The sequence below is a fragment of the Rhinoraja longicauda genome, chromosome 1, assembly GCF_053455715.1.
Source record: "Rhinoraja longicauda isolate Sanriku21f chromosome 1, sRhiLon1.1, whole genome shotgun sequence".
NCBI lineage: Eukaryota > Metazoa > Chordata > Chondrichthyes > Rajiformes > Arhynchobatidae > Rhinoraja > Rhinoraja longicauda.
Window position 1 is genome coordinate 65,889,940 of NC_135953.1, and position 26,199 is coordinate 65,916,138.

Genomic DNA, 26,199 nt, shown 5'->3' on the forward strand with positions numbered 1-26,199 from the left:
ATCCCGAACAAACAGACTTAAGAACAGTTTTTACCCCAGGGCCAAACGAGAACTGAACACTACCTTCTGCACTAGGCAACACTGTTAAAAAATCTTTTGTACTTAATATAATTGTATTTATTTGTTTTTGCATTTATTGCATATATGTTTTTACGCACCGTCAGGATTGGCTATTTTTTAATTTCGTTGTACTCGTTGCAATGACAATAAATGAATATTATTATTATTATTATTATTCAGCCTAGTTTGAAAAACATAAAAAACAGCTTGGTAAGTAAATTTGAAATGGATACGGAAATTGCCAAAGATATGCAGCAGGTCAGGTAGCATGTGTGGTGAGAGAAATGGAGCTTATGTTTCAGGTCAAATTTTCATTGGAACTCTTCAGATCAATGACCTTTCATCTGATCCAAAGGTCATCGAATTGCAATGTCAACTCTTTGGAAGAGGACTGGAAATAATTGAATTGCTCCGGCAACCTAGCATGAACCAGGAATGTCAGTGTTGCAGTTAAACAAAGGGGACTATGAAGGGATGAGAGAGGAGCTGGCCAAGGTCGAATGGAAAAGGATCCAAGCAAGATTGATGGTGGAACAGCAATGGCAGGTGTTTCTGGGCATAATCCAGAAGATGCAGGATCATTTCATTCCAAAGAGAAAGAAAGATTCTAAGGGGAGTAAGAGGCAACCGTAGCTGACAACGGAAGTTTGAGATGGAACAAAACAAAAAGAAAAGATGTATAACAGAGCAAAGAGTAGCGGGAAACCAGAGAATTGGGCAACTTTCAAAGGACAACAGAAGGTAGCAAAAAGGGCAATACGGGTTGAAAAGATGAAGTACGAGGGTAAGCTGGCCAAGAATAGAGAGGACAGTAAAAGCTTCTTTAAGTATGTTAAGAGAAAAAGATTAGTAAAGACAAATGTGTGTCCCTTGAAAGCAGAAATGGGTGAAATTATTATGGGTAACAAGGAAATGGCAGAAGAGTTGAACAGGTACTTCGGATCTATCTTCACTAAGGAAGACACAAACAATCTCCCAGATGTACTAGAGGGCAGAGGATCTAGGGAGACAGAGGAACTGATAGAAATTTGAATTAGGCGAGAAATAGTATTAGGTGGACTGATGGGAGTGAAGGATGATAAATCCCCAGGACCTGATGGTCTGCATCCCAGGATAGTCAAGGAGGTAGCTCTGGAAATTGTGGATGCATTGGTGATCATTTTCCAATGTTCAATAGATTCAGGATCAGTTCCTGTGGATTGGAGGGTAGCTAATGTTATCCCACTTTTCAAGAAAAGGAGCGAGAGAGAAAACGGGGAATTACAGACCAGTTAGTCTGACATCGGTGGTGGGGAAGATGCTGGAGTCAATTGTTAAAGAGGCAATAATGGTGCATTTGGATAGCAGTAAAAGGATTGGTCCAAGTCAGCATGGATTTATGAAGGGGAAATCCTGCTTGACTAATCTTGTGGAATTTTTTGAGGATGTGACAAGTAAAATGGATGAAGGAGAGCCAGTGGATGTAGTGTATCTAGACTTTCAGAAAGCCTTTGATAAGGTCCCAAATGGGAGTGTGGTGAGCAAATTTAGAGTACATTGTATTGGGGGTAGGGTATTGACATGGATAGAGAAATGGTTGGCAGACAGGAAGCAAAGTGTAGGAATAAACGGGTCCTTTTCAGAATGGCAGGCAGTGGCGAGTGGAGTGCCGCAAGGCTCGGTGTTGGGGTCGCAACTATTTACAATATGTATTAATGATTTGGATGATGGAATTAGAAATAACACTAGCAAGTTTGCAGATGACACAGAGCTGGGTGGCAGTGTGAACTGCGAAGAGGATGTTCGGAGGTTGCAGGGTGACTTGGACAAGTTGAGTGAATGGGCAGTGCATGGCAGATGCAGTATAATGTAGATAAATGTGAGGTTATCCACTTTGGCAGCAAAAACAAAGAGGCAGATTATTATCTCAATAGTGTCAGTTTAGGTAAAAGCGAAGTGCAACGAGACCTTGGTATCCTTGTACACCAGTCACTGAAAGTAAGCATGCAGGTACAGCAGGCAGTGAAGAATGTTAATGGCATATTGGCCTTCATAACGAGAGGATTTGAGTATAGGAGCAAGGAGGACCTTCTGCAGTTGTATAGGGCCCTGGTGAAACCACATTTGGAGTATTGTGTGCAGTTTTGGTCTCCTAATTTGAGGAAGGATGTCCTTGCTATTGAGGCAGTGCAGCATAGGTTCACGAGGTTAATCCCGGGGATGGAGGGACTGTCATATGAGAGAAGATTGGAAAGACTGGGCTTGTATTCACTGGAGTTTAGAAGGATGAGAGGGGATCTTATAGAGACGTATAAAATTGTAAAAAGGACTGAACAAGCTAGATGCAGGAAAAATGTTCCCAATGTTGGCAGAGTCCAGAACCAGGGGCCAGAGTCTAAGAATAAAGGGGAGGCCATTTAAAACTGAGTTGAGAAGAAACTTTTTCACCCAGAGAGTTGTGAATTTGTGGAATTCTCTGCCACAGAAGGCAGTGGAGACCAATTCACTGGATGAATTTAAAAGAGAGTTAGATAGAGTTCTAGGGGTTAGTGGAATTGAGGAATATGGGTAGAAGGCAGGCACGGGTTACTGATTGTGGATGATCAGCTACGATCACAATTAATGGCGGTGCTGGCTCGAAGGGCCAAATGGCCTCCTCCTGCACCTATTTTCTATGTTTCTATGTTTCTATGAACCTGATGGGAAAATAAACAACGCCTTTGCTAAGTACAAGGTAAGGAATAGATAGGTGTCAAAGTTAGGTTGAAATTAAGTCTAGCGAGGAAAAGGCCATAAGAAATGTGACAGATATCACGTTAATAGGACTGTAGTTTCTGGCTTTCTGTCTCCTTCCTTGTGTTACATTCACTATTTTCCAACTGGATTGACCCTTCCCCAAATCTGGGAAAGCTTGAAAAATTAACATCAATACATCTAGCTTTCTGGAATAAAAACTTAAAATGTTGGAAACACTCAGCAGTTCAGGCAGCATCTGTGAAAAGGGAAACATAGTTATTACTTGGGTTTAAAATGAGACCGAGGGAACACATTAGCTATCTCGATTTATTCACAAAATGCTGGAGTAACTCAGCAGGTCAGGCAGCATCTCGGGAGAGAAGGAATGGGTGACGTTTCGGGTCGAGACCCTTCTTCAGACTGATGTCGGGGGTGGGACAAAGGAAGGATATAGGTGGAGACAGGAAGATAGAGGGAGATCTGGGAAGGAGGAGGGGAAGGGAGGGACAGAGGAGCTATCTGAAGTTGGAGAAGTCGACGTTCATACCACCGGGCCGCAAACTGCCCAGGCGAAATATGAGGTGCTGCTCCTCCAATTTCCGGCGGGCCTCACTATGGCACTGGAGGAGGCCCATGACAGAGAGGTCAGACTGGGAATGGGAGGGGGAGTTGAAGTGCTGGGCCACCGGGAGATCAGTGGCGTTAATGCGGAACGAGCGCAGGTGTTCAGCGAAGCGATCGCCGAGCCTGCGCTTGGTTTCGCCGATATAGATGAGTTGACATCTAGAGCAGCGGATGCAATAGATGAGGTTGGAGGAGGTGCAGGTGAACCTTTGTCTCACCTGGAAAGAATGTTTGGGTCCTTTGATGGAGTTGAGGGGGGAGGTAAAGGGACAGGTGTTGCATCTCGTGCGGTTGCAAGGGAAAGTGCCCGGGGTTAGGGTGGTTTGGGTAGGAAGGGACGAGTGGACCAGGGAGTTGCGGAGGGAACGGTCTCTGCGGAATGCAGAGAGGGGAGGGGATGGGAAGATATGGCCAGTGGTGGGGTCCTGTTGTAGGTGACGGAAATGTTGGTGGATGATATGTTGGATCCGCTGGCTGGTGGGGTGGAAGGTGAGAACGAGGGGGATCCTGTCCTTGTTGCGAGTGGGGGGATGGGGAGCAAGAGCGGAGCTGCGGGATGTAGAAGAGACCCTAGTGAGAGCCTCATCTATAATGGAGGAGGGGAAGCCCCGTTTTCTGAAAAACGAGGACATCTCGGAAGCCCTAGTCTGAAACACCTCATCCCGGGCACAGATGCGGCGTAGACGGAGGAATTGGGAGTAGGGGATAGACTTTTTGCAGGGGACCGGGTGGGAAGAAGTGTAGTCCAGATAGCTGTGCGAGTCGGTGGGCTTGTAATAAATGTCCGTCACTAATTTTTCTCCTGTGATGGAGATGGTGAGGTCCAGAAACGGGAGGGAGATGTCAGAGATAGTCCAGGTATATTTAAGGGCAGGATGGAAATTGGAGGTGAAGTGTATAAAGCCAGCTACTTCTTTTGACACCCTTGGAGCAGGTCTATCAGGATCCAGAGACTGCCAGCCCGTAGCTCCCACAATTGGCTCAGTGCCATTTCCTAGCGATTATACTTTTCATGAGTTCCAACATTTATTCCAATTTCTCAGAATAAAAGGACGTACCTTTAGAAAACAGATGAGGAGGAATTTATTTCTTTCAAGGAGGAGCCAGTGCTGCCCTCGCAGCTGCGGCTTGCCTGCAGTCCGTTTGTCTTTTGTGTTTTTTGTTATTTTTGTCTGAATTATAGTTTAAATATGATGTGGTGTTTGCGTTTGTGTGTTATGTGGGGGGGTGGGGAGGGGGAACTGTAAAAGTGTCTCTCCTGAGCGGAGACGCAACCTTTGTTTCTGTGTCGTGTCTCCGTTCCCGCTGCGGCCTACCATCGGCCATGCACCTGGGACCACCTGGGTCTCTGGTTCGCAGAGCCCACGGCCCGGACTCATCACCTGCGGCGCTGGCTGCCTTCGGATGCTGTGGGAGCGGCTGCGACTCGTCTCCGGAGGCTTCAGCCGCCTGGACGTCGGAAGCCCGCAGGCACCTGGATGGGTGCCGACATCGGGAGCTCCGGCAGCGACAGAGGCAGTGTCTTCGCCCGCCCCGAATCACGGGGCTTGGGTCGGCCCGCCGCGGACCTTTCACCGTCCGGCACGGCCTGAAACAGGCCGCGGGATTTTCTCCACCCGGCGGGGGCTTCAATGTCGGGAGCCACGACTGCCCCGACCTGGCAACTCCAACAGCCTGACCGCGGGAGAAGACGGCAGGGGAAGAGAAAAGACATTCTGGCCTTCCATCACAGTGAGGAGGGGACTGGAGGAGACTCACTGTGATGGATGTTTCTTTTGTTTGGTGTTAGTTTATGATTGTATGTGTTATTGCATTTTTATTGATTATTCTTATTGGTCTTATTGTTGAACTGCGGGTAATTTTCCATTTCACTGCATATTTATGTGTATGTGACAAATAAACGACTATTGACTATTGACAAAAGGTGGTGAATCTAAGGAATTCATTGCCACAGAATGCTTGGAGGTCAAGTTGTTGGGTATTTTTGGCCTAATTCTGCTCTGATAACTTATGAACTTCTGATTTACTGTTTTGTTTTAGATATTACTTGCATTTCCTGTAATGAAGACTGATTACAAAATGCCCTTTTGATTTTTCTGCCATCTCCTCATTTTCCATGATTAATTCCCAGCCTTACTTTCTATGGGACAATGATCACTGTTCACTGTTAAATATCATGAAAACTCTCAATACCTATTTTTATCTTTCTGATTTGATTTATCCCATACTCTAATTTTTCCTTTTTCATTCATCTTTTAATCACTCTTTGCTGTTTTTTTCTATTCAGTCCAATCTTCTCATCTGCCATCCATCTTTTTGCAATCATTTGCAGTCCTTGCATTTGAAACCAGTTTTCACTTTTGTTAGAGAACCACAGATGGCAGAACCTCTTCTTGGAATTTTCCTTTGCCGTTTGAATACTGTATGTTTCATTCTGTGCATTCTGAAAGATCCCCGTAACTGTTTGATCAATCCTTTAATGTTTTCCAATTTACCCTGAATAGTCTTGTTTTTCACTTTCATTTTAAATATTTATTGCTGATTTTTTTTTAGCGGTCTATTGCAGGAATTTTGGCGTTAATCTAGCAATTTTATGGCTACTCTTGCCTGCTGATCTTATAATTGTAATTGTGGTGAATCTCACCCAATGTGTAAGCTACAGAGAATTGCAAATACAGTGAAGATTGACACAAAAAGCTGGAGTAACTCAGCGGGTCAGGCAGCATCTCTGGAGAAAAGGAATAGGCGACGTTTCGGGTCAAGACCCTTCTTCAGACTGAGAATCACTGACCCACAGAGTTACTCCAGTTTTTTGTGTCTATAGTTGGTTTAAACCAGCATCTGCTGTTCCTTCCAGTGCAAATACAGTGAAGTCATCATTTTCTCGGCCTGCTGACAAGCAAAGTGTTAATAGGGAACACATTTCATTTTCTGTTAACAAGGCTAATGAGTGTTGGCTGGAATTGAAACAATAGTTGAATTTAGATTCCTTTAGTTGTTTTCTCCTCCATGGATGAGCTGAGCAGAGTAAAGTTTACGATTCTACATTCCCAGCAGGAATATGAATTCCTGAAGTTAACTGTTTCATGCAGAAATCAGGCTATTTGTCTTTGATTTAAGGATGGGAGCATTTTCATACCTAGAGCTGCCGTACAGATTCCAGTCAGACAATGTCTGATTTATTGTATCCAGCTTCAAATGAAACACTGGGGGACAGCAGGCTACACACACTCTTTCTAGTCCATGCCTGTAAACGTTAAATGTTTTAAGAGATAGCAGACCTGATTTAATATTCAATATTAGCCAGACTCTGTGCAAAACCTTAATAGTGCGATGCAATCTCTCAGAAATTACATATACCAGCACATATTGCCCTTCCAAAATTGCCTCTGGAAAGGACATCTCAAGGGGTCAATTAAGAGTCAAACACAAAGTGTTAGTCTGGAATCATAAACAAGCTTGATCAGCTGTGGACAGCAGATTGTCATCCCTGAAGGTGAACATTAGTGGACCAGATGGGGTTTTTTACGACAAATCCAGTAGTTTCATGCCTCCACTACCCAGACTAGCTATGTGTTCCAGATTTATTTAATTAAGTTCATTTAAATTCACCAGCTGGCTTGGGTAGGACTCAGACTCAATGACTTTGGGTCATTAGTCCTTGCCTCTGGATGAAAGTTCAGTAAGTTAAGTTGCAGGTTGTAACATGCATATTGACTGGCTTTACTGCAAGCAGGCCCCAATTAGTCAATGTCCTAACCTTGCCAATTTCAGACAATTCTGGTAAAGATTTACAGGTTTTTTTTGCACCTCGGTTGAATCTTTTATCATCAGGAAAAACAAATACTTATCACTCCATTCCCATGTGCATTTAAAAACCAATACAGTAGAATAAATTAACAAAACCTTGTGTGCTGATGATGGGCCTGTTCTAATGTCTCATCCCATTTGAGATTTACACCTGTTCTTTTTAAAGGTACAGTGATCCCACCACATCAGTGCAAAGTGACAACAGAGTTGAGGAATGGTGTTCCCTGTGATAGTAACATCCCAGAGACAAATAAAAGAAAGTTTAAACCCGTTTGGCATGCAGTGTATTGCCTTTTAAAGATTCATTCCCTCTTATCATATCATATCATATCATATATATACAGCCGGAAACAGGCCTTTTCGGCCCACCAAGTCCGTGCCGCCCAGCGATCCCCGTACATTAACACTATCCTACACCCACTAGGGACAATTTTTACATTTACCCAGCCAATTAACCTACATACCTGTACGTCTTCTATGAGTAAACAGATTAAAATCTGTAAGAACATCTTTGGTGGTCCCTTGAGGTCAAGGATGACTGAATCGGTAAAGCATTGCAATAACTCGTTGGAAAATCATGAGAGGAACAGATTGTGTAGACGCACAGAGTCTGTTGCCCAGAGTGGGGTAATCGAGAATCAGAGGACACAGGTTTAAGGTATCAAATACCAGCTGCTACCAATGCACTTCAGTGAGATTTGGCCCAGGAGCAAGATCATGATCGCTTTCCAATTGTCATAATTTGCAAGTTTAAGGGAAACCAGATGAGAAACTGGGAAACAATGCCAAAGATGAACATTACATGCACTGACCAATAAACCCAGCAGTAGCTGATCAACAATGTAACAAAAAGTCATCACAGACTTCCACAGGGAAGTTGACACATGAAGTGTGGCCTCAACACTCAGAGATTAATGAGATTAATGCTGTTCCAGGAGTGTTTAGGAATATGCACCAACTGCTGATTTTGAATTGCTATACTCATTATTTTCATTTTATAAAACATAGAATGTAGAACAGTTCAGCACAAGAACAGGTCTTTCGACCCATATTGTTTGTGCCGAACATAATGCTAAGACCTTCTTTTCTTCCTACATACAGTGCATTCAGAAAGTATTCAGACCCCTTCACTTTTTCCACATTTTGTTATGTTACAGCCTTATTTTAAAATGGATTAAATTCTTTTTTTTTTAGCATCAATCTACACACAATACCCCAGAATGAAGAAGTGAAAACAGGTGTTTAGAAATTTTTGCAAAGTAATTAAAAAGAAATAACTGAAATATCACATTTACATAAGTATTCAGACCCTTTGCTATGACACTCAAAATTGAGCTTAGGTTCATCCTATTTTCATTGAGATGTTTCAACAACTTGATTGGAGTCCATCAGTGGTAAATTAAATTGATTGGACATGATTTGGAAAGGCACACACCTGTCTATATAAGGTCCCACAGTTGACAGTGGATGTCAGAGCAAATACCAAGCCAAGAAAACAAAGGAATTGTTGGCCGACATCCGAGACAGGATTGTGTCGAGGCACAGATCTGGGGAAGGGTATAAAACAATTTCTGCAGCATTGCAGGTCCTGAAGAGCACAATGGCCTCTGTCATTCTTAAATGGAAGAACTTTGGATCCACCAGGACTCTTCATAGAGCTGGCCGCCCGGCTAAACTGAGCAATCAGGGGAGAAGGACCTTGGTCAGGGAGGTGACCAAGAACCCAGTGGTCACTCTGACAGAGCCCCAGAGTTCCTCTGTGAAGATGGGGAACCTTCCAGAAGGACAACTATATCTGCAGCACTCCATCAATCAGGCCTTTATGGTAGAGTGGCCAGACAGAAGCCACTCCTCAGTAAAAGGCACATGACAGCCTGCTTAGAGTTTGCCAAAGGCACCCAAAGGACTGTCAGATCATGAGAAACAAGATTCTCTGGTCTGATGAAACCAAGATTGAACTCTTTGGCCTGAATGCCAAGCGTCACCTCTGGAGGAAACCAGGCACCGCTCGTCACCTGGCCAATACCATACTTACGGTGAAGTTCACCTTCCAACGGGACAATGACCCTAAGCACACAGCCAAGACAATGCAGGAGTGGCTTTGTGACAAGTGTGTGAATGTCCTGAGTAGCCCAGCCAGAGCCTGGACTTGAACCCGATCGAACATCTCTGGAGGGACCTGAAAATAGCTGTGCATCGACACTCCCCATCCAACCTGACAGACTTGAAAGGATCTGCAGAGAAAATGGGAAAAACTTACCCAAATACAGGTATGCCAAGCTTGTAGCATCATACCTAAGAAGACTTGAGGCTGTATTGCTGCCAAAGGTGCCTCAACAAATTACTGAGTAAAGGGTCTGAATACTTATGTAAATGTGATATTTCTGTTATTTATTTTTAATCACTTTGCAAAAATTTCTAAACACCTGGTTTCACTTTTTTATTATGGGGTATTGAGTGTAGATTGATGATTAAAAAAATTTATATAATCCATTTAAAAATAAGACTGTAACATAACAAAATGTGGAAAAAGTGACGGGGTCTGAATACTTTCTGAATGCACTGTATATTCCATATCCCACCAATCCCTGCATATCCATATGCTTATCTTAAATGTCACTATCGTGTCTGCCTCAACCACCATGTCTGTCATTACATATCAAGCACTTACTACCCTGTGTGTAAAAACGTGCCCTGCATATATCCTTTAAACTTTGCCCCCTCACCTTAAACCTATGCTCTCTTTGATTTTTCCATCCTGCAAAAAGGTTCTGAGTGTCTACCCTATCTTTGTCTCTCATAATATTATATACTGTCTATGCCTTGCGTAATTGTATATCATTTTAGAAATTTGTAGAAAGGGGGCATTTCAATGTGCCCATGAGAACATTATTGAGACACAAAATTACCCGAATCTTTGCTCTGATATGTAGCCTCCTACAACTGTCACTCACTGAAGCATCTGGTAGCTCTGCCTGAATGACCAGACCTCCTTGGAAGCTTTCGTACTCTTGTCCTCTTACTTTAGGTTTGGTGTGTTCATCAATGATTGTTTCAAACATTGGAACACGCAGGAGGACGCCGTAAGAAAAGTTGAGCTTCTGAAGAAGGGTCTCAACCCAAAACATCACCCAGTCCTTCTCTCCAGAGATGCTGCCTGTCCCGCTGAGTTAGTCCAGCATTTTGTGTCCATTTTCGGTTTAAAGCAGCATCTGCAGTTCCTTCCTACTCATGATCTGTAGAGGCATAACTCTTTGGAAATGACTCCCATTGCACTCTGCAGAAATTGAATGATTCATTCATTCAAATATTAATTAGATTATTTTCAGTATTAAAGCACTTTGGGATACAGTATATTAGTAAGTTAAGGTAAACTGCAATGGGGATTGGAAGTATTTGTGGGTGAATTTGTCCCATATGCTTAAATGTTTCTCACCTTTGAGATTTCCTTCTTGGCTCATTTTTGGATCTGTTACACCAGTTGAGAGCCATGTCCAGTTACAAAATCCTGTTTTTAGAGTTGCCTGGCAGTCCTGGTGATTCTCCAGGCAACAAGCCCTAGTGGCCACCACTTGCTTCTGCTCTGTATTATCATATTGTACAATCTTCTCGATTAATCAAGATTCTCTTGTATTGTACATAGAAACATAGAAAATTGGTGCAAGACGAGGCCATTTGGTCCTTCGAGCCAGCACCGCCATTCATTGTGATCATGCCCGATCATCCACAATCAGTAACCCATGCCTGCCTTCTCCCCATACCCCTTGATTCCACTAGCCCCGACAGCTCTATCTAACTCTCTTTTAAATTCATCCAGTGAATTGGCCTCCACTGCCTTCTGTTGCAGAGAATTCCACAAATTCACAACTCTCACAAATTCTCACCTCGGTTGTAAATGGCCTCCCCTTTATTCTTAGACCGTGGACCCTGTTTCTGGAATTCCCCATTATAGGGAACATTTTTCCTGCATCTAGCTTGTCCAGTCCTTTCATAATTTTATACATCTCTATAAGATCCCCTCTCATCCTTCTAAACTCCAGTGAATACAAGCCCAGTCTTTCCTATCTTTCCTCATATGACAGACCTGCCATCCCGGGGTTAACCTCGAGAACCTATGCTGCACTGCCTCAATAGCAAGGACTTCCTTTCCTTGTAGGTTAAAACAAAACTCAATCCGGTATAGTGTGTAGGAACTGCTGACAATAGATTTTTGCTAAGAAGAGTGTTGAAAGTAAGGTGATTCCTTCTTGAGCACAATTACCAATATTCCTGGTTCTTGGTGAATACCAACATACACAGAAGATGGGATCTGGCTGCACATTCCAAATTTAATCTTTTTTTGATTAACAGTGGGCAAATTGGTGCTGTGTAGACACTTATACATGTGACTGAGAGGGTGAACAGGGCAGGCAAGAGAAAAACATAATAACAACCTTAGTATGTAAGAAGAGTTTACATTTATTCATGGCCCATGCCTCCTGGGTTCCAAGTCATGATGGAGAGATTTTAAATAATTTTAAGTGTGATGGGTGAAGGAAGAAACAGTGAGGCCTTGCAAGATTGAATCACACAAAGAGAGAGAGTCGAGGTGCCTGTCTTGATAGCTCTGTGATTAATGTAACATTTGTCATCTGGATGGGTTTTTAGAGAAATCTACTTATGACTTACCTTTTCAAATCCTGAACTTGCATCCTGAACTTGCGATTGTCATGTGTGGCCTTCTGTAGTTTGGGATATTTGGGAGTTTGGACATAAACATTTTTCTTGTTTGCATCATAAGACCATAAGATATAGGACCGGAATTAGGCCATTTATTCCATCGTCTATTCCGCCATTTAATCATGACTAATCTATTTTTCCCACTCAACCCCATTCCACTGCTTTCTCCCTGTTTCCTTTGATGTCATTCCTAATCAAGAACCTGTCAATCTCCGCTTTAAAAATATCCAATGCCTTGGCCTCATCAGCCATCTGGGGCAATGAATTCCACAGATACATCACCCTCTTGAGCCAAAGAAATTCCTCCTCATCTCCATTCTAAAGGTACATCCTTTAATTCTGAGGTTGTGGCCTCCGGTTCACGGACTCACCCATTACTGGAAACATCCTTTCCACATTCACTCTACCCAGGCCCTTCATTATCTGGTAGGTGTCAATGAGACCCCCCCTCGTACTTTTGAACTCCATCTCTTCAGTGATTTGGAAACTGGTCTATTTAAAATAAAGCAGGTTTAGATATCCTGTGGGAATGAAAATAACTGCATTCAAGCATATCTTGTTCTGCTAATTAATTGGATGCAAGGTGAAACATCAATGTCAAAGTGCCTATTGCACTGGGTAGAATTACACTGGCCTCGTGCTTGGGTTTCTCCTTCTTGTCCCCCAGTTCTTTTGGCTGAGGGAGTTTGTAGGCATCACCTCACGTCAGGCAGAATAGATTTGTTACTTTGTAGATGATGGTTCTTGGAGCAGTACCTATGAATGGGTGTCAGAGTCTCAAGGTACTCTTCAATTTCAACGTTCTGTCAAGCTGAACTAAAGCAATTTTGTAAACTAGCCTGTCCAGCCTATCCAGCCTCCACTCTCAGTACCAATGCAGGATTTCAAACTGAAATGTTAACAATTCCTTTTCTCCCACAGGTGCTGCTTGACCAGCTGAGATCATCCAGCAAATGTTTTTCCTTTCCATCCGTGAAGTCAAATAGTTATGCATGATTTTCACCCCCAAACTGCCATTGAGATCCAATTTGCAAGACCAATCTAGCCTAAATGTAAAAGGACACAAAGTGCTGAAGTAATTCAACAGGTCAGGCAGTATCTCAGGAGAACATGGATAGGTTACGTTTCGGGCCAGGATCCTTCAATTTGATGGGGTGTCCCGACCTGAAACATCGCCTATCCATGTTATCCAGAGATGCTACCTGACCCGTTGAGTTACTAAAACACTTTGTGTCCTTTTGTGTAAACAAGCATCTGGAATTCCTTGTTTCTACATCTACCTCAGATGAGTTTGTTGCATCTGTTTAATGAAGTCCGTGCAATGTTATCAGGTGCTTCAATGTCTAGAAATTCACTCATGCTGTGTCATAATCTGGTTCCGGAGAATGGGGTCAAGTGCACCAAGTTTGATATCATCAAATTTAAGTTCGCGATTGAAAAAGATCCAAAGCAATGTAAAGTAAAAATAATTAACTGGAGAAAGGCCAATTTCAATGGGATAAGTGTGGATCATGCATGGTGAAACTGGAGAAGATAGTTTGTGGGCAAAACTGTAATAGAACAGTAGTTTGACCTTAAGGAAGGGACGGTTCAAGCATGAACAAGAAAATCCAGCACTCCTTGGATGTCAAAAGAGATGAAGAAGAAGATAAAGCTTATATAAATGGCAATGGATGAGATGCCAGGTCATAAATACCAGTGAGAACCAGGCTGATTGGAAAATAATCAGAGGGGAAATGAAAATGATAAGGGAAGTTGAAGAGAGTATTAAGAAGAGAAATGGGAATCCACAGACATATGAATTGTAAATCTTTCAACTGATTGAATTGTAAAGAGAAGGTGAACTGAGAGTGACATGAGGAAAATCTTTTTAAAGTAAAGTTTGATTGGAATCGGGAATGCACTGCATGCTGTTCTGGTGGAGGCAGCTTCTATTATGGGCTTCAAGATGGAATTAGATGTATATATGGTGAACAAAAGTTTGCAAGACGATGGGGAAGGGGTTAATGGTTGGAAACTGAAGAGATCCTCTGGCAGAAGGCCAACATGGCCTACTTCTCTGCTGCAGCCATACAGTGCTTCTGGTATTGCATGATTATGTTATACTGTCAAGTGTATATACGTAGTTGGCGAGACTTAAAAGAGACATTTCAGAATAAAATACCCAACCAGAAATGAGCTGATTTTAGTTAACTTGAGTGTTATTGAGTTAAAATTGAACAGAGATGAAATAGAACAATGGATGGTGTTACAGGGAATTTTGCACTTTACCCGTACTCTATATCTGACTTTACTCAGATACGCACAGATACAAGATAAAACAACTCATCGATCAGTGGTGAGTCTATCGAACAACTCCAAAGATGTACAGGTATGTAGGTTAATTGACTGGGTATATGTAAAAAAAAAAAATTGTCCCTAGTGTGTGTAGGATAGTGTTAGTGTGCGGGGATCACTGGGCGGTGCGGACTTGGTGGGCCGAAAAGGCCTGTTTCCGCGCTGTATCTGAAAAATAAAATAAAAAATAAGTCGGTTTAATGAAGGCCTTCAATGTACATTGGGAGCAGTGTGAGCAAGCTCAAACTACTTCAAATTCTTACAGTAACTGTGGGATTTTTATACCCTCATGACACAATGGTTACTTGTGTAGTTGAAATAAACAAACATTAATCAATGTCCCTGTAACCTATCATCTCTGTGTTTCCCGAAAGTTAACTTTAATCCTGAGTTTCCTGTTGTTTGGAAATCTCCCACCCACATATCTCACAAGTAGATACCGTAAATATCCAGATTTCCCCCCCCCCCAATGGAATCCCCTCGTAAAGGAGGTCATTTGTTAACCTTTGAGATTCTTCCCTGAAACACAGTGACCAAGAGCAGCTTGTAATGCAAGATTACAACAGATAAGAACCCACACAGAACTATAAAGAACTATCCTTCCCTACTGATAAGGAAGCTTGTTCTCCAGCAGAATGTTTTAACTTTGCTAATCTGACTGCATTCTTGGCCATTTTCCCACCATGCTCTCCAGTATGTGAACTCCAGGGTTATCCAAACTATAACCTACTTATCTTCCTTACAATTAAAAAAATTCTTAAAAGTCAAGATGCTCTCAGGTTGCATCTGAACCTGAGAGGAACCAATATCCTGGCGGGGAGATTTGCTAAGGTAATTGCGGAGACTTTAAACTAGCACGGTTGGGGGGAGGGACTCAAACACAGATAGCTAACAGGCAGTGTGTGAGGCAGGAGGCAGAAAAGGGAAACACTCAGACCCAATATGTAGGAGAGAAAGAAGTGAAAAGAAATAAACTGAGAATATGAAATGATGGGTCCCTTAAATGTGTATATTTTAATGCTAGGAGCATTGTAAGAAAGGTGGATGAGCTTAGAGCCTGGATTGACATCTGGAAGTATGATGTTGTGGCGATCAGTGAAACATGGTTGCAGGAGGGTTGCGATTGGCAATTAAATATTCCAGGATTTCATTGTTTCAGATGTGATAGAATCGGAGGGGCAAGAGGTGGGGGTGTTGCATTGCTTGTCAGGGAGGATATCACAGCAGTGCTTTGGCAGGACAGACTAGAAGGCTCGATTAGGGAGGCTGTTTGGGTGGAACTCAGAAATGAGAAAGGTTTAGCAACACTTATAGGGGTGTATTATAGACCGCCAAATAGGGAACGAGAATTGGAAGAGCAAATATGTAAGGAGATAGCAGATATTAGTAGTAAGCACAGAGTAGTGATTGTGGGAGATTTCAATTTTCCGTACATAGACTGGGAATCACATTCTGTTAAAGGACTGGATGGTTTGGAGTTTGTAAAATGTGTGCAGGATAGTTTTTTGCAGCAATACGTAGAGGTACCTACCAGAGAAGGGGCAGTGTTGGACCTCCTGTTGGGAAATGAGACGGGTCAGGTGACGGAGGTATGTGTTGAGGAGCACTTTGGGTCTAGTGATCACAATGCCATTAGTTTCAATATAATTATGGAGAAGGTCAAATCTGGACCAAGGGTTGAGATTTTGGATTGGAGAAAGGCTAATTTTGAGGAGATGAGAAAGGATTTAAAAGGAGTGAAATGGAACTTTTTGTTTCATGAAAAGGATATAATAGAGAAATGGAGGATATTTAAAGGTGAAATTTTGAGAGTACAGAGTCTTTATGTCCCTGTTCGGTGGAAAGGAAAGAATAATAATTTGAAAGAGCCGTGGTTTTCCAGAGAAATTGGACACGGTTCGGAAAAAGAGGGAGATATACAATAAATATAAGCGGCAGGGAGTAAATGAGGTTCTTGAGGAATATAAAGAATGTAAAAGGAATCTTAAGAAGGAAATTAGAAAAGCGAAAAAAAGATATGAGGCTGCTTTGGCAAGTAATGTAAAAGTAAACCCCAAGGAGTTCTACAGATATGTCAATAGCAAAAGGATAGCGAGGGAAAAAATTGGTCCATTAGAGAGTCAGAGTGGACAGCTATGTGCTGAGCCGGAAGAAATGGGGGAGATATTAAACAATTTCTTTTCTTCGGTATTCACCGAGGAGAAGGATATTGAATTATGTGAGGTAAGCGAAACAAGTAGAGTAGTGATGGAAATTATGAGGATTAAAGAAGAGGAGGTACGGACACTTTTGAAAAATATAAAAGTGGATAAGTCTCCAGGTCCTGATAGGATATTCCCTGGGACATTGAGGGAGGTTAGTGCAGAAATAGCAGGGGCTATGACGGAAATATTTCAAACGTCATTAGAAACGGGGATGGTGCCGGAAGATTGGTGCATTGCGCATGTTGTGCCTTTGTTTAAAAAAGGTTCTAAAAGTAAACCTAGCAATTATAGACCTGTTAGTTTGACGTCTGTGGTGGGAAAATGAATGGAAAAGATACTTAGGGACAATATATATAATTATTTGGATAAACAAGGCCTGATTAGAAACAGTCAACATGGATTTGTGCCTGGAAGGTCATGTTTGACTAATCTTCTTGAATTTTTTGAAGAGGTTACCAGGGAAATTGATACGGGCAAGGCTGTGGATGTTGTCTATATGGACTTCAGTAAGGCATTTGACAAGGTTCCACATGGAAGGTTGATTAAGAAGGTTAAATCGTTGGGTATTAATAGTGAGGTTGCAAGATGGATTCAACAATGGCTGAATGGGAGATACCAGAGGGTAATGGTTGACAATTGTATGTCAGGTTGGAGGCCAGTGTCTAGTGGAGTACCCCAAGGATCTGTGTTGGGTCCACTGTTGTTTGTCATTTACATTAATGATCTGGATGATGGTGTGGCAAATTGGATTAGTAAATATGCAGATGATACTAAGATAGGTGGTGTAGTTAATAATGAAGTAGAGTTTCAAAGTCTACAGAGAGACTTGGGCCTTTTGGAAGGGTGGGCTGAAAGATGGCAGATGGAGTTTAATGCTGATAAGTGTGAGGTGCTGCATTTTGGTAGGACAAATCAAAATAGGACGTACAGGGTAAATGGTAGGGAATTGAGGAATGCAGTGGAACAGAGGGATCTGGGAATAACTGTGCATTGTTCCCTGAAGGTGGAATCTCATGTGGATAGGGTGGTGAAGAAGGCGTTTGGTATGCTTGCCTTTATAAATCAGAGCATCGAATATAGAAGTTGGGATGTAATGTTAAAATTGTACAGGGCATTGGTGAGGCCGAATCTGGAGTATGGTGTGCAGTTCTGGTCGCCAAATTATAGGAAGGATGTCGACAAAATGGAGAGGGTACAGAGGTGATTTACTAGAATGTTGCCTGGGTTTCAGCACTTAAGCTACAGAGAGAGGTTGAACAGGTTGGGTCTTTATTCTTTGGAGCGAAGAAGGTTGAGGGGGGACTTGATAGAGGTTTTTAAAATTTTAAGAGGGACGGACAGAGTTGACGTGGGTAGGCTTTTCCCTTTGATAGTGGGGAAGATTCCAACAAGGGGACATAGCTTCAGAATTGAGGGACAAAAGTTTAGGGGTAACATGAGGGGTAACTTCTTTACTCAGAGGGTGGTGGCTGTATAGAATGGGCTTCCGGTGGAAGTGGTGGAGGCAGGCTCGATTTTATTATTTAAGAGTAAATTGGATAGGTATATGGATAAGAGGGGATTAGAGGGTTATGGTCTGAGAGCAGGTAGATGAGACTAGGTCAGAGAGAGTGGTCGGCGTGGACTGGTAGGGCCGAACGGGCCTGTTTCCGTGCTGTAGTTGTTATATGGTTTTTATATGATCAGATTCATTCATAGTATCCAGAAGGAAGGGCAGGAGGGAGGACAAAGCTTACAGGAATACATAATTATTAGATTGAGACCTGCACACCAATGCTTCTACTTCCTCAGAAGGCTTAGAAGGTTTGTCATGTCCTCGACAGCTCTCACCAACATCTACAGATGTGCCTTAGAAACCATTTTATCGGGATGCATCACAGCTTGGTTTGGGAACAGCTCCATCCAAGACCACAAGAAATTGCAGAGAATTGTGAATGCAGCCCAGACCATCACACAAACCAACCTCCCTTCCATTGACTCCATTTATACTTCACACTGCCTCGGCAAGGCCACCAGTATAACCAAGGACAAGTCTCTCATCGGGCAAAAGCTATAGAAGTGTGAAAATGCACACCTCCAGATTCAGGGACAGTTTCTTCCCAGCTGCCATCAGGCAACTGAACCATCCTATCAACAATTATAGAGCAATCCTGAGCTGCTATCTACCTCATTGGAGACCCTCCAACTATCTTTGATCGGACTTTACTGGAAGGGCAGGCTCGAAGGGCCGAATGGCCTACTCCTGCACCTATTTTCTATTATTTTGGACCAAACGTTATTCACGTTATTCCCTTTATTATGTATTTCGTGGATGGCTCGATTTTAATCATTATTTGTCTTTCCGCTGACTAGTTAGCACGCAACCAATGTTTTTTACTATACCTCAGTACATGTGACAATAAACTAAAATCAAACATGTAATGCACTTAGAAAAAGAACTATAAGTGGTTCAATATTGATTTCCAATGGGAATGAGGGCATAGTCTCAGATGGGCCAAATGGAGGAGATTGACTCTTTGGAATTGAGAAGATGATATCATTGAAAATTTATGTTTAGGAGAGGGCTTAACAAAATAGGTGCTCAGAGACTTTCTTTGGCTAGAAGTTAGAAGCATAGTTTCAAAAAATCTTTTTAGATGTTTGAAATTGAGTTGTGAAGGCATTTCTTCTCAGAGTATTGTGAATCTTTCAAATGCTACCTTTCACAGAATTGTAGGTGAGCTATCAAAGTCAAGGTTGAGATTGATGGATCTGTGCAGTTTATAGGCATCAAGGAATTGAAGATTTGGCAGGAAAGGACTAGATGGCCTATTCCTTATTAGAGGGTACTTTCATAAGGAAAGGTTGGACAAACTTGCGTAGGAATTGGGATTGTTTTCTCTGGGCTGTCGGAGCCTGACTGAAATAAAATTATGATTGGGATTAATCGGGTAGACAATCAGAATCTTTTTCACAAATGGGAAATATCATAGAGCATAGTTTTAAGGTGAGAATGATAAAGTTTAAAGGAGATGTGCAGGGCATCTTTTCTACACAGAGAATGATAGGTGCATGGAACACACTGCCAGGGGTAGTGGTGGAGGCAGACACAATAGTGACATTTAACAGGCTTTTAATAGACACATGGGTATTAAGGCAGAGGAAATTAGTTTATCTTGGCATCATGTCCGACATGAACAATATGGGTCAGGATGCCTGTTCCTATGCTTTATTGGTCTATTTTCCTACTCCTTATTATTATGTATAACAGTTGTAAATTGGAAAATGAAAGGAGTAAGGAGAGGTAGGATAAAAAATAAAGCACATGAAGAAATAGAGCAAGGACAGAGTAGTCAGAACAGATCAATATCTAAGATGAAAAGAATTTAAGGTCCTTTGCAAATATTAACAGCATAAAGATTGTCTGGTGAGGAGCTGATTAATGCCAAAATAGAGAGCTATTGCTTGATGCAGAAGACACAACAGGGTTATTAGTTGTGTAGGAAGGAACTGCAGATGCTGATTTATTCTGAAGATAGACAGAGTGCTGGAGTAATTCAGCGTGTCAGGCAATGACCCTTTCGATGGAGAAAAATAATGGGTCGGAACCCTTCTTTGTGTTATTAGATGTGTTCTTTGTAACAGAGTTTACTGCTAAAGGAGATATTGTCAGAATGTTGGCAAACAAATAAGTTGTTGGGAACAATGAATAAGTAGAAACCGGTAAAAACTTCACTGATAAGCCGTTGGCTCTGTGTGGCAAGCGTTCTAGATTACCTACAAATACAAGATTTCAAATAGTTAAGGAGCCCAGATCTCCATCTGACTTGTGAATACCCAAGCCTTTTACTTTCTGTTGTCAGCCAGCTTTTAGCTGATGGTTAGCACTGCCAGTGGGCTCAACTCATATTTGTACTGAAAACTGACAAAACCCCACTCCGAGTCTTACCAACTGCCAAGGCGCAAATACCAAGCTGTCACACTAATCTGCTCGTTTCACTGCCTCAAAATAATTGGGATGAGGTAAAGGAGAATGTTACAAGGAAAAAAACCCATCAGCAGGGAGAAGATCAGATTTTGGTTCAACGAAGAGGAAAATGGTCTCAATAAATTAGAAATAAAGTTCAGCAGCCCGGTCTGAAATAAAACAAAGTCACTTAGTTTAATTTAGTTTTAGTTTTTAGTTTAGAGATACAACGCGGAAATAGGTACTTCGGCCCACCGGGTCCGTGCCAACCAGCGATCCCCACACATTAACACTATCCTACACCCACTAAGGACAATTTTTACATTTACCAAGCCAATTAACATGCAAATGTGTACGTCTTTGGAGTGTGGGAGGAAACCAACGATCTTGGAGAAAACCCACGCCGATCACGGGGAGAACGTACAAACTCCCTACAGACAGCACCCGTAGTCAGGATCAAACCCGGGTCTCTGGCGCTGCATTTGCTGTAAGGCAGCCACTCTACCGCTGCACCACCGTGACCACTCTTTAAAAAAGAGTTGATTCAGGTTCATCCATAGTAATTAGATGGATATCCCACAGTCACAAACATTCAAAAATGCACAATAGTGATTGAAAATTAGCAATATTGAAATGAAATGTTTTTGTAGACTCTGGAAAACAATTAAAAGCATTTAAATCAACACAATTGAATGAAAAAAATTGAAATAGCTTGTACTTAGCTTTCTTACTCCAACTGAAACTCTCCATTAAAATCAATGTGCCTGCTGGATTTCTGCCGGGTCCATTTAGCACAGATCCATTGGGGAGATTTCCCAGCCTAAATGCTGAGAAGCCGGTGGAAACTTACACCTTCACCACTCAGATGTCTAATGGCAGAACTGACAGACCTGCTGGTTTTTGATCAAAAGTTCTGTGCTTGCCCACCATAAATACAAGGCAGGTTGTCTTGTCCACTCAAGGACTGCAACGTTATACTGTGGTTCAAGAGAAGGATAAAAGGACTAAAGATTGCAGTTTATCATCAATATTGGGGGGGTCAAGAGGGGGTTGGGAGGTGGCAAAGAAGATATCCAGGCCAAGTCAGTAGAAAATTGACAGTCACTTTAAAAAGACCGAGTCATATAGAAAAGACCGCGTCATACAGAATAGACCGTGTTCTTCAGACTGAGAGTCAGGGGAGAGGGAAATTCGAGGTATGAAAAGGTTCAGAGCTGTACTTGATGTGTTACTTGGAGTAATATAGAGCTTCCTTAAATGGAGCAGTTCTGGTCTTCATGCTATTGCAGGGATGTGATTAAGCTGAGAGAACTGGAGGCTTGAGTTATAAGGAGAGATTGGTTAGGCTTGGACTGGTTTCCCCGGAGTGCAGGATGCTGAGGGATGACCTTATAGATGTTTACAAAATTATGTAAATAGTTACAATCTTTTAAACAGGAGGAGGGGACTCTAAAACTCGAGGGCATAGGCTTAAAGTGCGAAGGGAAAGATTTAAAGGGTAGGTAGGGGCATGTTTTTCGCACCAAGTGGGTCTTATATGGAACGAGCTGTCAGAGGTGGTGATAGAAGCAAGGCAAAGTTACAATGCTTAAAGCAGCATTTGAACAGGTTCAATGGGAGGAAAGCTTTAGTGGGATATGGACCAAACACAGGCAAATGGGATTAGCTTAGATGGGCATCTCGGTCATCATGGACGAGTGGGGCTGAAGGCCTGTTTCCATGTTTTATAACTATGAATCTGTAGACTTGATGAACAGAATTGAGATGCCTCTGTGTTTTCGTGTTCTATCATTCAAAATCATGAATCCAGACATCATGGTCACTGAAGTAAACAACGTGCTGAGCAGCACACAACCAGATTCTCCAAGTGCAGTGCCGGTTGATGCACCAATGTGGTAGGCGCAGATGTGTTAAACGGGACTTTTATATTTAGTGTTTGCCTTAATTGCTGCTGTTGTTGGTTACTTTTAACGAGAACACTTGACAAATTTCACTTGTCCTCAATTCCACTTAACTCCACAAAGGTTAACGGTTGCAATGATACGAGGAGCATTTTAATTTGTTTGAGTTTGTGAAGACCTATTTAGCTCCTTCAGTTGTACTAGCCTCTTGTACTGCATTTTTTTACATCAACAACCTCCATTGTCTTCACTTCAGTAACTACTGAACAGCAATTTTTTCTGCCATTTTAATTCCAGCCCCATTTAAGTTAGATTTAACTTGATACGAGATGTTAAAAACCTCTCCTCGAGGGCTGCAGAGAGGATTTTGCTGCTTCACAATTAACTGCATCAGTTATAATGCAAGTGGATGTTTGTTAGCGGTGAGTGAGTGCAACATACTGTGCAACGTCCTATTTTTAAAATGCATTCGTTCAAAAGTCACATAAATCACATTCAGAATATCAATCGGTTAGAGAACAAACAACAATTTGCATTCATTGATCAAAACCTATAGCAGAACATCCCAACCTACTTCATAAGTGCCTTTCATGGCTCCAGTAGGTTAGAACCATGGATGGAGGAATTAGGATTAGCTCAGTCAAAATCGTAGTTTGCAAAGAGAATCTTGAAGAATATAGGGAATATAGAGAATCTTGAAGAAAGGCTGAAGAAGAATCTTTCAAAGTTTACAGCTTATATCCATGACGAAACAGTAGCAATGAAATAAAAAAAATGTGAGAGGTGTTTAACAGATCAGAACTAGAAGAAAATAAAGTATCGGAGCTTTACTTACTGAGTAGGATTACAAATTACCCAGAGAATTGTGAATCTGTGGAATTCTCTGCCACAGAAGGCAGTGGAGGTCAATTGACTGGATGTTTTCAAGAGAGATAGTTAGATTTAGCTCTTAGGGCTAGCGGAATCAATGATATGGGGAGAAAAGCTATGATCATATTGAATGGCTTGAAGGGCCGAATGGCCTACTCCTGCATCTATTTTTCTATATTTCTATGTTTCTATCAGGAGAGGCAAATCCTTGGAGATATTTGACAGCACAAAAATTAGAAAACTAAAACTGAAGTCTGAGTGACCTAAAAGTCAAAGTAGGTCAGCAAGTTGTTGGGTGGTGGAAAAATGATAAGATTACAAAATTAGTACAGTGTTTTGAAAATTTTAGTTATGTAGCATTGAGGATGAAAGACAGGCTAGGATAGGAATGGATTTTCCAGGAATGGAATTTCTAGAAATGGATTTGCTGAGATTTGCATTAGCAATGGCAGTGATGGATATGGTTTGAACAAAGAAATAGTTGGACTTTGTGGAAAGCATATATGAACAGTTAGTCAGCCAAGAAGGATACTGCAGTTTCAAATAATTACAATGATTTTATTGCATCAACTTAATATTTAATACGTCCCCATATTCCATGGCCCTTACTCATTGATACTGAGTGCTGTGTTATTCAAGTACCCTTTCATCTTCAATGCATTTCATCCCTTCTTTCCTTTTAATTTAAAAAATATTTCTGTAAGTTTTGATTTGGGTTATGTTGACTTTCATCTGTTGTCTGTCATCTGGGGTGTGGGGGGTGGAGGAGTGGAGGGAGGGGAGGGGAGGAGGGGAGGGGGAGGGGGAAAGGAGGGGAGGGAGGGGAGTAGGAATGGAGGTTGGGGAGGAGGGGATGGAGGGAGGGGGAGGAGAGGGGGAGAGAGAGGGGGGACTGGGGGAGAGGGGAGGGGGGAGTGGGGGAGGATAGGGTGCTGCACCAATGCAGGAGAGGCAACCCTAGGGGGAGGGGAGAGAGGGAGGGAGGGGGGGAGGGAGGATGGAGGGAGGAGAGAGGGGGAGGGGGTCGAGGGGGGAGGGAGGGGGAGCGGCAAGTAAGGTTGGGGAAGGAGGGAGGGAGGGAGGAGGGGAGAGGGGAGGGGGGAGTAGGGGAGGGGGGAGTGGGGGAGGAGAGACTGCTGCACCAATGCAGGAGTGGTTTGGGCCCAATGGGTCCACTTGGTCTAGCTTAAACTTGAAAATTTAAACCATCTCTACTTTGGCGCCATCAATGTATGTGTATGCTTCGCTTCCAGAAGTCGACCACAATATCCTTTGCCGTGCTGACATTGTGGGAAAGGTTGTTGTCTCGGCACCAGGTTAGAGGTTCTCAATCTCCCCAACTATACTCCATCTCGTCATTATGTGATATCAGGCCCACTCAGGTGGTGGTGTCTGCAAATTTGTAAATTGAGTTGATATGGTATTTGGCGACACAGTCATTGATGTATAATGGGTAAAGAAGGGGGCTGAGAACGCATCCTTGTGGGGGACTAGTGTTGAAGATTATCACAGAGGATGATTTGTTACCTATCCTCACTCATTGTGGTCTGTTGATCAGGAAGTTGAGGATCCAGCTGCAGAGGTGAGTGTTGAATCCAGGTTCCATGAGTTTGGAGATGAGCTTAGATGGAATAATGGTTTTGAAAGCAGAACTGTAGTCTATGAATAGAAGTCTGGCGTAGGTGTCTCTCTTATCCAGGTGTTCTATGGATGTGTGTATGAACATCCCATATTAACCAAATATTCTTGGTTATATATTAACCAAGAAGTCACAATGCAGGCTGCCATGGGACCAAAAGCTCAACAGTATATTGGTTGCCACCCGCAGTCCATTTGTCAATTGATTATGTAGCTGCTTATCAAATACTTTTACAGATTCTTGTTTGCCTTAATTTCAATAGTTGGCGAACTAGATTCATGAACTTTATATTGATCATTCAAGTTTAAGCAAGGGTAAGGGCAATTAAACACTTCAGAAAGATTGCTGTAAATTTCTATTTTGTTAACCAGTAATGGGCAATGGTTGGTGGTGGATTACTGCTCACTGACGTGATTTTCCAGTCTGTCCATTTTACGCATTGTTCAGTTGGCTTAACTGACACCACTTTGAGATCGAATGCCCATTGACTACTAGTGACAGGTGAAACGTTGTGTCATTCTCATATAGTCAACTGGTAGAAAGTATATTCTACAAAATAAATGTGTAGGAAGGAAATGCAGATGCTTGTTTAAACCGAAGATAGACAAAAAATGCTAGAGTGATTCAGCGGGTCAGACAGCACCTCTGGACAAATGGAATCGGTGATGCTTCGGGTCAAGATCCTTCTTCAGACCTGAAGCTGTCTGACCTGCTGAGTTACTGCAGCATTTTGTGTCTTTTTTCTGCAAAATAAATATGGCTTATCCAGGCATCAAACCAACAAGTGAATCGCAACATTAACCTTAATAAATAAATTACTGTTGGTAATAAATTATTTACAATGAAGTACTTTATTTCTAAAAGCTTGATTTCAAATCATCTCCAACAGGACTGAAAGGGAATGAGTATGCACACTAAGCTACAGGAAGCTATGAGGGAAGTTTGTATTGCATGTGGTAAATGCAGTTTGAGTGGAACAAACATGAAAGTTATCTATTGCCCAGTGAGATTGCAAACCAATGGTAACAGCAGAGAAGGTTGTGGACTCTGCAGGCGATCCAGCATTATCCTTGAGCAGGAAACTATTCCTGGGTTTATGCCAAGGGCCAAACACCTTTATCAGACTTGAGCCTTGAACGCCTGTACTAATATAATTGCCAGCACATCTCTGTTGGGTAATGTACATATGCTTAACAGCTGGCGTATTGAATAGTTAAATACCCACCTTGTACTGATGAGAAGGGTACAGTATTAGCAGATTTCTGAAACAGTGTCCATTTCGGGAAGTTAGAATAAAAAACAAAATATTTCTCAGTCTTGAGTTGGATTGAGGGGTTTCACTTCCTTGTCTCCCAGCCCACTTTAGAGCCTTTT

The 26,199-nt window shown here is 42.2% G+C and overlaps 1 protein-coding gene across 5 annotated transcripts in view; it reads left to right on the forward strand.

Moving 5' to 3' along the window:
- LOC144593493 (BTB/POZ domain-containing protein KCTD8-like) overlaps positions 1-26,199 on the forward strand; it is a 192,177-nt gene that overhangs the window by 159,256 nt on the left and 6,722 nt on the right. For 2 of the 5 annotated variants that reach the window (XM_078399152.1, XM_078399170.1), the window contains exon 2: positions 24,440-24,502. The exons of the other annotated variants lie outside the window; for them this stretch is intronic. In XM_078399152.1, coding sequence (XP_078255278.1) covers positions 24,440-24,502 — 63 coding nt within the window. The remainder of the gene's footprint in view (positions 1-24,439; positions 24,503-26,199) is intronic. 5 annotated transcript variants of the gene reach the window in all.